The sequence below is a fragment of the Myodes glareolus genome, chromosome 14 (genome assembly GCF_982192425.1).
Source record: "Myodes glareolus chromosome 14, mMyoGla1.1, whole genome shotgun sequence".
Taxonomy (NCBI): Eukaryota; Metazoa; Chordata; class Mammalia; order Rodentia; family Cricetidae; genus Myodes; species Myodes glareolus.
In genome coordinates this window covers 12,212,501-12,224,848 of record NC_142039.1, presented here as the reverse complement: position 1 = coordinate 12,224,848, position 12,348 = coordinate 12,212,501, and the positions used below count along the sequence as shown (strand labels likewise).

The 12,348-nt window shown below is 39.7% G+C and overlaps 1 protein-coding gene across 6 annotated transcripts in view; it reads right to left on the bottom strand.

Annotated features, from left to right (window-relative positions):
- Positions 1-12,348, bottom strand: part of Nsun6 (NOP2/Sun RNA methyltransferase 6) — a 40,073-nt gene that overhangs the window by 18,206 nt on the left and 9,519 nt on the right. Inside the window, exons 4-7 of one of the 6 annotated variants that reach the window (XM_048460681.3) lie at positions 9,892-10,001; positions 8,254-8,407; positions 6,478-6,559; positions 3,662-3,781 (exon numbers count right to left, since the gene is read on the bottom strand). In XM_048460681.3, the coding sequence (XP_048316638.3) occupies positions 3,662-3,781; positions 6,478-6,559; positions 8,254-8,407; positions 9,892-10,001 (466 nt within the window). Of the gene's footprint in view, positions 1-3,661; positions 3,782-6,477; positions 6,560-7,957; positions 8,108-8,183; positions 8,408-9,891; positions 10,002-12,348 lie in introns of those variants that run through there. The other 5 variants (XM_085699055.2, XM_048460687.3, XM_085699054.2 and 2 more) reach the window with 5 other exon arrangements.

Below are 12,348 nucleotides of genomic sequence, written 5' to 3'. Positions count from 1 at the left end.
AAGAACTAGGAAGAAATCCATCATATAAGAAAGTTAGCATATCCCTGATAGTTAAAGGGGAGAAAGTAAGGCACACCAATCCAGCAAAATAGAAAACAACCAACAAAATTACAAGAATTAGTTGGTCTGGCAAAATGGCTTAGCGGGAGTAAAGGAACTTGCTGCCAAACCTGACATAATGGATAGAGAGAACTCAATAAGACTTTTAACCTCTGCAAGCACTTTTCTCCTGCCCTGAACAAATAAATGTAAAACAAAATTAATTATTACACATCTCCCATAAATTATATTAAGTGCATTAACACATCAATAGAGAGGCAAAGACTGGTTGACTGGATAAAAACCCAGATCCAACCATAAGTATCTGTTATTCCCAAGAAACATATCTCACTAGCAAAGATACCCATACACAAAGGCTCAAATGATGAAGCACAATCAATCAAGCAAATGGAAGTTGAAAGAAAGTTGACATAGCTATTCTGGTATCTGACAAAGCAGAGTTAAATCAAAATCAGAAGAGATAAAGAAGGCCACTGCACATTAAGAAAGGGACAATTCATCAAGTCGATGTAGTCATATAAACATATATGTACCACCAACTTTATAAAACAAACATTGGCCGGCATAAAAGGTTACACATGTCTCGAGATAATGCCATGGAAGACTCCAGTGTCTTATTCTTCTCTTTAGATAAGTCATCCAAACTAAAAATCAACTGAGAAACTGCATCATAAACCAATGGACTTAACTGCACAGTACCTACAAAAGTATCCCATTTAACTGCATAGTACTTACAAAAGTATCCCACCCGACACAAACAGAATATATGTGCATCTAGAAGTCCATGAATCTTCTCTAAAATCAACTATATTCTAAACCAAAAATCAAGTCTTATCCAATATACAACAATCAAAATAACTTCTTGTAACCTATCAGGAAGTACTACAATAGAGCTAAAATCAATAAAGAAACTACAGAAATTACTCACATGTATGGGAACTAAAAACACATTTGTGCGTGGCCAGTAGACTACTGAAAAAAATCAAAAAGGATTCTTTCATTATTTAGAAAAAATAAAAAGGAAAAGGAAATGTATCAGAACATTTAGGGCATAGCTAAGAGAACTCCATCAAGATGAACATTTTTAGTTAGTTTTCGCTATGAGCACTTACATTTAAAAAAAAAATCAAAGTTCTCAGCTACATAACCTCATGGTGCTGCTTGGGGTCTCAGGGATGTAAGAATGAGTTCAGCACAAAGCAAGAATAACAAAGGACAGAAATTAATAAAATGGAGTCTAAAAGAACAATACACAGACTCAACCAAAAGTTTGAAAAGATGAACAAGATTGACAAACTTTTACCTAAACAAAGCACCTCCAAATGAACAAGAACCAAATAATAAACTTAAAGAAAAAAATAGGATGTTATATCAGATACCAATGAAATACAGAAGGTCATTAGAGAATACTGTGAAAACTTATGTTCCAAAGACTGTAGCATAAATTCTAATTGGTTTAATAATAACAACCTAGAATGAAATATAGGGGGTAATGCTGAAGATCAGAGGAACAGATCAGTCAAATACTAGAGAGTTATTTTACCTCTACCAGTGCTCAGACTGAAGGGGCAATCCTGTCCTCAGACTGCATCTCCGGACTGCATCTGTCTTCACCAACTCAGACTGCCCTGAGCTCCTGTCTCCTCCCACCTTATATTCCTCTCTGTGTCCAGCCATATCACTCCTGTCTCCACCTCCCTAGTACTTGTAGTGGGATCTAGTGGGCTGCTTGTCATCTCAGCCTCCCGGCTAGTTTAGCCCCCGAAATAACCACACAGAAATGGTATTAATTAAATCACTGCCTGGCCAGTTATCTCTAGCCTCTTATTGGCTAATTCTTACATCTTGCTTTAACCCATTTCTAGTAATTTGTGTATTACCACGAGGTCGTGGCTTACCGGCAAAGATTCTAACCAGTGTCAGTCTCGGGCAGGAGAACCATGGCGTCGGCTGACTCTACTCTTCTTCCCAGCATTCTGTTCTGTCTTCCCTGCCTACCTGAGTTTCGCCCTATCAACTAGGCCAAGGCAGTTTCTTTAATAATATTAAAAATATTTAATAATTTGCTTTGGTATAGATTGTGGTTTATTAACAAATTTAATGTCAATTTTGTTATATGTATATATATTTCTGCTCTTGATTAAGGTATTGTGATTATATAGTTCATTTAAAAAATGCAATGTATAATTAGGAAACACAGGTTGTTAATGGATAATCATCTATAACAGTCAAGTTTGTAGTCATGTTAGTTAGATTTTCTAGATGTGAATAGATATATTTCAGATAGACATTCTTCATATCTTTCAAAGACTACAGAATATGACATTTAAAATGTTTTAATAACTTAGGGCTTTTCATGACAATGAGACACATCTGCTCCTAGCAGCACCAAGCTACTTCCTGAGGAAGATGGGCATTAAAGAGGCTCCTTATGAAGTTGGTTAGCCATTTAGGCAAGAAACTGCTCTTGCCTGGACTGTTACATAAACTGGACAGAAAGAAAAAAACGAAAAAAAGAAAAGATCCAACAAACTTGAAGTATCCAGCAACCTTCCACTCTAGTACTAAGCCATTGGCTGGCGAATGGGATATAAGAAGATACATGATACATAAAACAGCTTGGACAACTGATAAATGCCTTTATCCTTTGCTGGGCTAACCCTCAGCTATTAGCAGGAGAGAGAAACAATATGGGCCAGAAAGGCGGGGCATCCTAGCTGTCTCAGTAGAGGTTGCTTTAGCTAAGTAAAACCCAGAAAAACCCAAGTGAATGAGCCTGCCCCACATTACCAGAAGCACAGTTTACCGGCAGCTGATCAGGTGTATGACTAGGCCATTCAGACCAGCTGATCCCCTAAACTGCCTCAGCTCAACACATTTAGATTTGTGCCACCAGGGCACAGTATTTTTAAGCAGCATCATAAAAAATCACTGAAAATGGATTTATTCATAAATATTCACTCTCTTTGGAAAGATTTATTTTACTAGAGAAGCTTGTACAAAGGCCCTAGTTTCAATCCCGCATGAGACCCATGCCCAAGCAAAGTAAACTACTTTTAATAAATACAACCAATATATCACAAATTATAGGCAAATCATCACCTTTTCAAAGCATACTGGTAATCACATCTAAATTCTGAGTAAACTGGAAATGTACATTAAATACTTCATAAATTAACCCTTGCCCAGTTATCATCGTCCTCGGCCACCTAAGGGGCCTTTTATAGGCCGTGCTCTTCAGCCGCCAGCTACTCCTCTCTACACAAACTTAACTTTACACACACACACACACACACACACTCACACACACACACACCATTTTTAGTGGTGGTTTATATCGTAGTTCATCTAAGTATAAAGTCTCAAAATTAAAAGCAAGCAAAGATGTCTTAAATATCTCAGTCTATAAGAGAACAAGTCTCTAGCTGTACTGGCAAACTGGACTGTTTCCAGGTTGTCCTCACAGGTATCTGCCAACCGAACTGAATGTGGTGAATCATACAGCAGAAGAGTCTTCCGGTCGGACACGTTTTGTTTCCTAGGTTACCTTCAGCGGCTGCGGTAACTATCTGAGAGGAGCCGGCCATGACAACATTCTCACCTGGTCCCGCATCAGTGCTGCAATATGTGTAGTTTTGCCCCCAGGTGCTGCACACAAATCTAGAATCTTCTCTCCAGGTTGAGGATTGAGAACATGAGCTACAACAGCAGATGGCAAATTCTATAAGGAAAAAAAAAGAGGAAAAATGGAGTCTTGACAATGTAGTGTCTCAACTCAATAAACAAACAAAACATAACACGCTTGCATTTATGGAAATAAACAAAGGACATAGATTTGGAAGATAATGGTTCTTCCAGAGAAAGACAAGGACAAAAGCATCAAGAGGCAGGAAGACCACATATTCCCGAGAGCTTTCCCCACCTGCTCTCCACAGTGACTTCAGTCATCATAAGATCGGGAAGGGTTGGCTTCCGCCAAACTCTTATGCATACCCCATGTGATTTCAAGACATAACTAACTGCTTTGGTTGTCATGCCCCAGCTCCTGAAGATCAGTCAGGAAACTGGCCCACAGCTGCTGAGGTGGGTAGATAGTTGTTGTCAAGCCTGAAAATTTGATTTTACCTACATTATGGAGGGAAAGAGTTAACTACTACAAGTTGTCCTCTGACCTACATACACATGCTGTGACATATGTGCACATATGCATGTGCACACGTGAGAGTATGTGCACACACACACATTTAGTAAAAAGAACAATATCCATTTTCTTAAGTTATAATAAGCCAGTACGGGCTTGAGAAAACAGACGTGAAGCGCCCAATTTAATATCAAACTTTAAAAACAAACAACTACTGGCATGTGTAGCATGATTAATAAAAACCCAGAGACAGAAATTGGGGTTCAACCTGAAGGTCAGAGTAGCTAAACAGCCAGCCACTGACTCTACCTCCACCTCTTCAGTCAACAAGGCGAGCATGTAGCCCACTGCTGCTCTAAACTTCACTTATTCAAGCCTCTGCTCCCTTATCTATGACTGTAGAGATTGTTAAGTGGGGCATGAAGTAGTTAGTGTATTTGAAATATTTATGGAACACAGATAAATATTCAATACACATTAAGTGCAACCATTATTACAATTTCTAGTCAGTTCCCCTGGTCAATCAATGACCAATGACTATTGTATTACAGTGTATTGGTATTATATTACCAATGTAATAATATCACATGTAATAAAGGTTTCCACTGAGAAAATGACAAAAGTTAAACTCTATCCTCAAATACAAAAGCTTCAGCCCAGTAGTGGTCTAATTCTTTTGTTAGGGAATGACAAACAATAGGTCTGTAGTGTGTATGGATATCAGGGATCACAGATTGTCTTGTAATTTACGTTTTTATAGCCAGAAATCCAGGGGGCTGGAGATGTGGCTCAGCAGTTAAGAGAGTGTACTGTTCTTGCAGAGGAGCTGAATTTGGTTTCCAACATTTCCATTAGGCAGCTCACAATCAGCCCCAAATCCAGATCCAGGGGCTCTCACACCTTATTCTGGCCACCAGGGGCACCTGCACTTGTTGCATATACCCACATTGCAGACACACACATATGTAAACTGAAAAAAGAATATAAAGTCCCAAATCAGGAAAGGTAGCTGAAGTTGGAATATGGTATAAGAGGTTCTTCTGTATTTGTGTTGCTTTCATTGGAGGAATAAAGAAACTGCCTTGGCCTTTTGATAGGGCAGCACTTAGACAGGCGGGAAAAGAGAACTGAATGCTGGGAGAAAGAAGACAGGCAGAGAGAGCTGCTGTGGAGTCACCAGGTCAGACACGCTGAATCTTTCCTGGTAAGCCACGACCTCGTGGTGAACAAAGATTAATAGAAATGGGTTAGATCAAGATGTGAGAGTTAGCCAATAGGAGGTTAGAGGCAATGGGCCAGGCAGTGATTTAATTAATACAATTTCTGTGTGGTTATTTCGGGTATAAACTAGCTGGGCGGCCAGGACCGAAAGCAGGTCCCCTCTTTCCTTCAACAGGAATAACAGTAAGATATGTAAAAGAAGTTTGTACTGCATGGACTTTTCCTTTCCAAAGTCTAAACTAAACTAACTATAGGATGAGGAGGCATATAGTCCTTTATCTTCAAAAATTAACACTTCTTTGTTAGCAATGTGAAAGTGTGCAGAAAACACCCACAGTGAGTCAGGGGTGTGTTGGCAAAAGACTACAAATGAAACCAAGAAAACAAAATCACCCAAAGTGATTCACAAACAAGTAGGCAGAAGCTCTGGGTTCTAATCCTCTGCATCATCCCTGAGGAGGTTAGGTAACAACAAACAGATCACTTTCTGTTCTTCCCAGATCTGTAAGGAGTTTTTGGCTTGATACTGGGACGAGAAGAAAGCACAGAACTCCTGGATTTGGGTTTAACTTCAGATGCTGCCAGTTATTAGCAGTGTGACTTGACCAAGAACCCTAAAGATCTAGTCTTCAGTATTTCTATTTCATAGACTAATAATAACATTAAAGTGAGTTGCTGTCTGTGAATGTTCTGAAGAAGTGAAAAAGGTAAAACAGCTCATTATAACACAGCACTTAATAACAACCTGACGAAATCCTGCCAGCAACAAACCATCTGAATATTCCAACCGAACCCACAGCCACACAGCAATGTGTGCGATGCTCAGGACAAAGCGGTCATCATATCACATCATTAAATCACCTTTGGACAAGAGGACAGATAAGTGTATTAAAATTAATACAGGAAAAGAAAACAAGAGTGCTCATAAGACTGTCTTGATATTTGACAATGGTAGGTCAGAATATGAAGAGATCACAATGATATTAATAAAAGAGAAAAATAACTTCTAATAATTATCTGAGTTGTTCAATGTCACTCAATTTTATTTTACTCACCTGTAAAAATAAGTAACTGGGTAGAACATTGTCAAACGAAGGGCTGAGATATATTGGTTCTGTCATTCTTATGCCTATACCTCTAGAAAAATAAGAAATTAACCATTAGTCTGTATAAGTTATATAGTATGTATTTATAGGAACACTCACTATGACACATCAAATATAAACTGCTCTTCATTTTTAAGACTTCTTTTATTTAACAAGTTATACTAGTCCTATGGATTGTTTTGTATTTTATAGGAGAGGTAATCCAAATAAATAAACAAATAAAGTTACATTACTCTTTTAGTAAACACAAGAGTTCCTTTAGAGAAGTTAATAAATTAAAAAGCAAACAAGACCTAATTCTTATTGCTTTGTTCTAATCTTCCTAGTAACACAAACATTTTGTGCATGACTGTGCTAGACAGTTATATGTAAACAGGGGAAATGCCAAGACTTGGGCTGATGCTGAACACCAACAAAGGCAGGACCCCACTCTACTCCCATCTTTGTGTAGAAAAGCTGCCCAGTACACTAGTATACACAGTACTGACAGTCCCCACATGACCCTTTCTACCCTGTCCCATTTTACTAGTGGCAGTGAAACTTCTGGGAACAGGAAGGGCTGGGACACAGAACGGCATGGTGCACAATGACTATTAAGACAAACACTGCACCTGGGATGCGAGCTCCATTACTATCAAAGTGGCAGAGCACTCATAAGTACAGGCCGAGAAAACCAACAGGCTCTTTGAAGAATGGCTACCTTTGACTCCCACTAGAAAAGCAAACATGGTTCAGCACATCACTAGGAACACTGCATCAAATGAGAGAGCGAGGAGCACTCTACTAATAATCAACTAAAGTGGGCAGTCAAAGCTATCAGCTTCCTACGGAACGTTCTACGGAGAAAAAAATCAGGTTCTAGTCACTTGGCAAGCTTTTCTTTCTTAGACCCGGAGAGCCTAACCATCTGTTGCTTTAGGAGAACTCATTTCATTTCCACAGGAAAACTGCTCCAATGTGACAAACTGTCCAGGAATGAGGGCTCTGGCCCCACTCACAGTGCTTAGCCTCTGTGTGCCCGTTGCCAACTGTGGAGCAACGGCACTCTACCGCACTCCTAAATCAAGCTGAAGCAGCCATGCTAAGCGGGGCCTCGTTTGTTCACGGCTTTCACCTGCTTAGCGCAGCCAACATTCAGACATGATTTAGAACTAATTCTATTTCACTGTGGCTTCGACAAATTGAAACACTTATTTTGATCATAAATATTCAGAGTGCTACAATTCAAGTCTAATTTACTTTGTTTAAAATAATTTTTTGTATTTGATTTACATTAAAATTACACTATTCTTTGATAAAATGAGAATGTTTGAAAAAGATAAGTCATTTAATTCTCCATTAAGAAAAGTGTTGTTCTTCAAAGTTTAAACAATTAAAATCTAAAAGGACAAGAAAAATTCCTAAACAATTAGTGCTATCAGTCGCTCACCTGGGCTTTTCGTTTAGGTTTGCTTTGCTGAGGACTGAACTAGGGCAGCAGGCGGAGGCGATGCTCCCTCCACTGAGCGTCGTCCACATTCTACTGCTTTGGTTTTTAATCTACTTACCCTTTCTGACCAAAAAAAAAAAAAGCTCTTTCTAAAAATCCTGGAACTATGGACTCATTTTTTCCAGTTGAAGTAATTTAAAGATTTATGTAGTGTAACAAAATACACCTTTTCAGTCTTTTGAGCTTTATGAACCGCAGAAAGGATGCTATTTCTCCCACAGAGCTCGGTGACATACTTCAGATCGCGGATCCCATTGAAGATATCTTTACGGCTTAGTTCCGAAATTCCATTTCCAAGAAATACTTTAGTTCCATCAAATTCTTTGGCTCCTTTCTTACATTTCCCTTTAATATCAGAATACACGGAAATAACATCTCCAGCTTTCATAACTAGGTTAAAAGAAAAAAATCAGACTGTTAATCTATGCTTTGGCAGACAAGTGAAAATCTTTCAAGCTAAAATGGTTATCTGGACATCAATTATGAACAAAAAATAATCTGAACTGGATCATCTCAGCATAATCCTCAATAGCAACTCAACTCTTAGTTTTCACATATCCCCTAACATCTAAACGAACAGGTGGTTTTCATTGAAAACACAGAAATGGTACTCAATACATCCTACCTACGTCTTCAACTAAGCAGAACGCGTCATCTATGTGACTTCCCCAAAAGCTAATACTAAGTAGAGTTGTTCATAAGCCTTAGTATCACAACTCACATTTCTAAGTTGCCTACAGAAGAATTCCACAAACATTTACACTAAAAAAAGAAACCAGGGCCATGCTAGCAATCAGGTCAGCAAGCAATCATTTTCCAGATCATCACACATAGGCTGGGTGAGGTTCAGGAACTGAACACATCTGTAATAAATCTAAACCAGTGCTTCCTGATCCAAGCCCAGTGAGGCCCACCGAAGCAGTGTAGTACCTGCATTTCAGAGTGATCCCATGAAGAATGCCAAGCTCATCCCACTGTCTAGGGTTCTGGATGTCACCTTCACAAATCTCCTGAGACCAGCTAGAGGTTTTAAGGCAGTGAAGTGGGGAATACAAAATGAAACTTCACTACCTTTTTTAAAACAATGTCTGTGTGCACACACACATCCATGCCTGTGCTATGTGTACGAGGGTACCTGCAGATGCTAGACTTAGAGGCAGTGCTGAGCAACCTGACCTGGTGAAAGGGGACTCTGGTGCCTTGTAAGAGCAATGAGCCCTCTTAAATATGAATATTCAGTCTCCTTCACTACCATCTTACATTCTGTATTTCTCTGTTCCCTGGAGATACCACCACAATGGTTCTTATGCGGAAAGCTGAACAGCGACAGAAAGCTTTGTATGGAGGCCTAATTGTCTTAAGTTCTGCCTCCTACTGCTATATCAAAAGCCACTTAAGATCAATGTGGCTCCTGGTTCCAGGTTCCAGTCCATCACTGTGGGGAAATCAAGGCAGCAAGAACTTAAAACTGTTGTGGTCACATTACATCCAGTCAAGAGCAGAGAGCAACTAACAAACACACACACGCTTGTGTTCAGCTTGCTTCCTCCACTCTAGACAATCCAGGATCCTGTTTCCTAAGGCATTCTGCCAATATCGGGCCAACTTTCCCACCCCAGTGAACATTACCATGGCAATCCAGCTCAGATATGCTCACAGTCCAGGAGAGCTAGACAATTCCCATTGAATCCCTTCCCAAGAGACTCTTCAGTGTGTCACGTAAACAGCTCAATCTCACCATCATGCTTAGTTTCACAGGATAAAATTCTTCACCGAAAATGTTGGGAAACACATAACAAACGTTAATTTAATATATGTAAGCTTCTAACCGACCTCACTCATGAATTAGAGGGCGCCCTAAATCTTATACCTACATTTTGAAGCTGACACAATTCCTGGGACGTAGACATGGGCCCCTCTCAATACTGCATTGCCGCATTGTGCTCCAACAACCACTTCACACTGCTGTTGCTCTATATTCTTTCTAGGAATATTTAAAAACAAAGACAAAAATAAAGAATAATGTTCTTCTAGGTCCATAAGCTTTTTAAACATCTCATTAGAGATAGTAGTGATGAGTATGATCAATACACACAGTATAAATATCTAAAACTTTAAAGAAATAAATTGTTATTTAAAAAGACTTCATATACGTAGCCTATTAAGTCTTGATTTTCCTGAATAAATCACAAAGGAAAATGCTGAAAAAGAAAGATTCAAAGCAGCAGTTTAAAAAGGAGGAAAGAAAAAGAAAAAGGAATGGGCATTTGAAGACGAAAAAAAAAATGGACAGGAGAGATGATCTGGCAGCTGCTGCAAAGGCTGGTCCTAAAGTCAATACCCCTGGGTCCATGTGGTACAGGACATCTGATTTCTGCAAATTGTCCTTTAACACTCACATACACACATACAGAGAATTTAAAAAAAAAAAGTAAGATAAAGAAAAGAAAAAGAGGGCCCTCTGGTGGAAAGAAGGCAGCAGCCAGAGTAGTTGTTTGGTCATTCAATAAGCAATACTGCTTTCATAATAGCATTAGGAGTTAAATAGATTTTTCTACTTTTCTTTCCTTTAATCTCAGCATTTGGGAGGCAGAGGCAGAAGCAGACGGTTTTCTGTGAGTTTGATGTCTACAGAGAGGGTTCCAGGACAGTCAGGGCTACACAGAAAAACCCTGTCTCGAAAAACCAGGGGAAAAGAAATTCTAAAGTAGTATATTGTTGCATGGCAAATTATGAATATTTAAAGCTAAACAGAAGAGAAAAATAAATCACATCTTTCCTTCCTTTGCTGCTCAGCCTTAAGTACTCCACTTTCTCACATCCAGATCATTTTTTTCTCACATTACTAAATTCCTGGCATCATTCCTAAGGGAAGCTCTTCGGAGACCAAGAAGGTGCTGGCCTGACCTTCTGAGCGCCACATTCCTGGTGATCTTCTCTGGCCAGCAGGGCCTCTCATGTGCCATCACCACTCTCTGGGGAATAAACTCTTTCCCTCCTTTCCCCTGAGCTACCTCACAGCACCTGCCAACACCACAGCTTCCTGGCCCCAAGCAGTCGCACTCGTGAGCCTGCTTCTTAAGGAGGCCCATTCCTCTACCTTCACAACATGCCAGCAGGTATCACTCACCTGATGTGCTGACCACTGGCAATCTTAATGCACAGTTAGTCACAGCGCTATGAGATGTGTAGGCCCAACAAGTCAGGAAGGTAACTTGGACCTTGTTAAAAGAGCAGCTGAACAGCACAATGAAACCAGTCACCAAAAACCAAAGAACAACGTCAAAATATCCTTAGCATTTCATCCTTCAAGATTTAGAACTGATATTTCTACTGACGTCGAATAACTACACATAGAAGAACCACAGCTGCTCCAAACTCAACAAATAACAAGCAATATTTATTGCCTATATACACCTTGAATTCTTAGTATGAAAGCAGGCCGCTCCATGCTGTCTTGAATGAAATACACCTAGATAACCACAGCAGAAGGCTCAGAGCTACGGTCTACAGAGCTGCATAAGTTCACAAGTTAGAAACTGTAATTCTCCTAAGTGTAGGATCTCTGCCTTCATGAATACATGGAGGCTGCTCTAGGGTTTGCAGAAATGGGCTCCCTCTCACTTAGGTTCATACCCTCCATCACGTGAGGCTACAGAAGGAAATCCAGGTGTCAGCACCTCGATCTTACAGCCTCTAGAACTGTGGGAAGCAAACTGGAATTCTTTATTACTTGGTCTCTAGTATTTGCTACTGCAGCAGTAACACAGATTAAGGCATTCTGCACAATGCTAACCCCTTTGCAAGGGGAGAGTCTTGCTGTGTCTATCTGATAGGTCTCCTAAGACCATGACCCAAACAATTTCCCATCTTCTGTCTTTGCTTGCTTCATCTATTCTTTACAGCACTACAACATGGGTGTTGGTTTCTGTCTTGGTTAGGGTTTCTATTGCTGTGGAGAAACACCATGACCATGATACACCTCCACAGTAATATACTTCCTTGAACAAGACCATACCTACTCCAACAAGGCCACACCTCCTAATAGTGCCACTCCCTATGAGCCTATGGGGGTGATTACATTCAAAATTCCACAGTTTCATTTTGAAATGTCAAAACACAGATTTTTGGGAGGTTTTCAGTTTTCTGTTTATTTTGTTTTGCTTTCTTTGTTTTTTTTTTTTCATTTGGGGGCTTCAGGTTTGTACTTCCTAAAGCTGATCTTTACAATCGCAGTGAGTTCCTAGTCCTCACATTTTCTTACTACTGTCTTTCACCAATTATTGATATTCTTTGCATCTGGAACCCAGGCTGTCTTTTCTTTCTGTTCT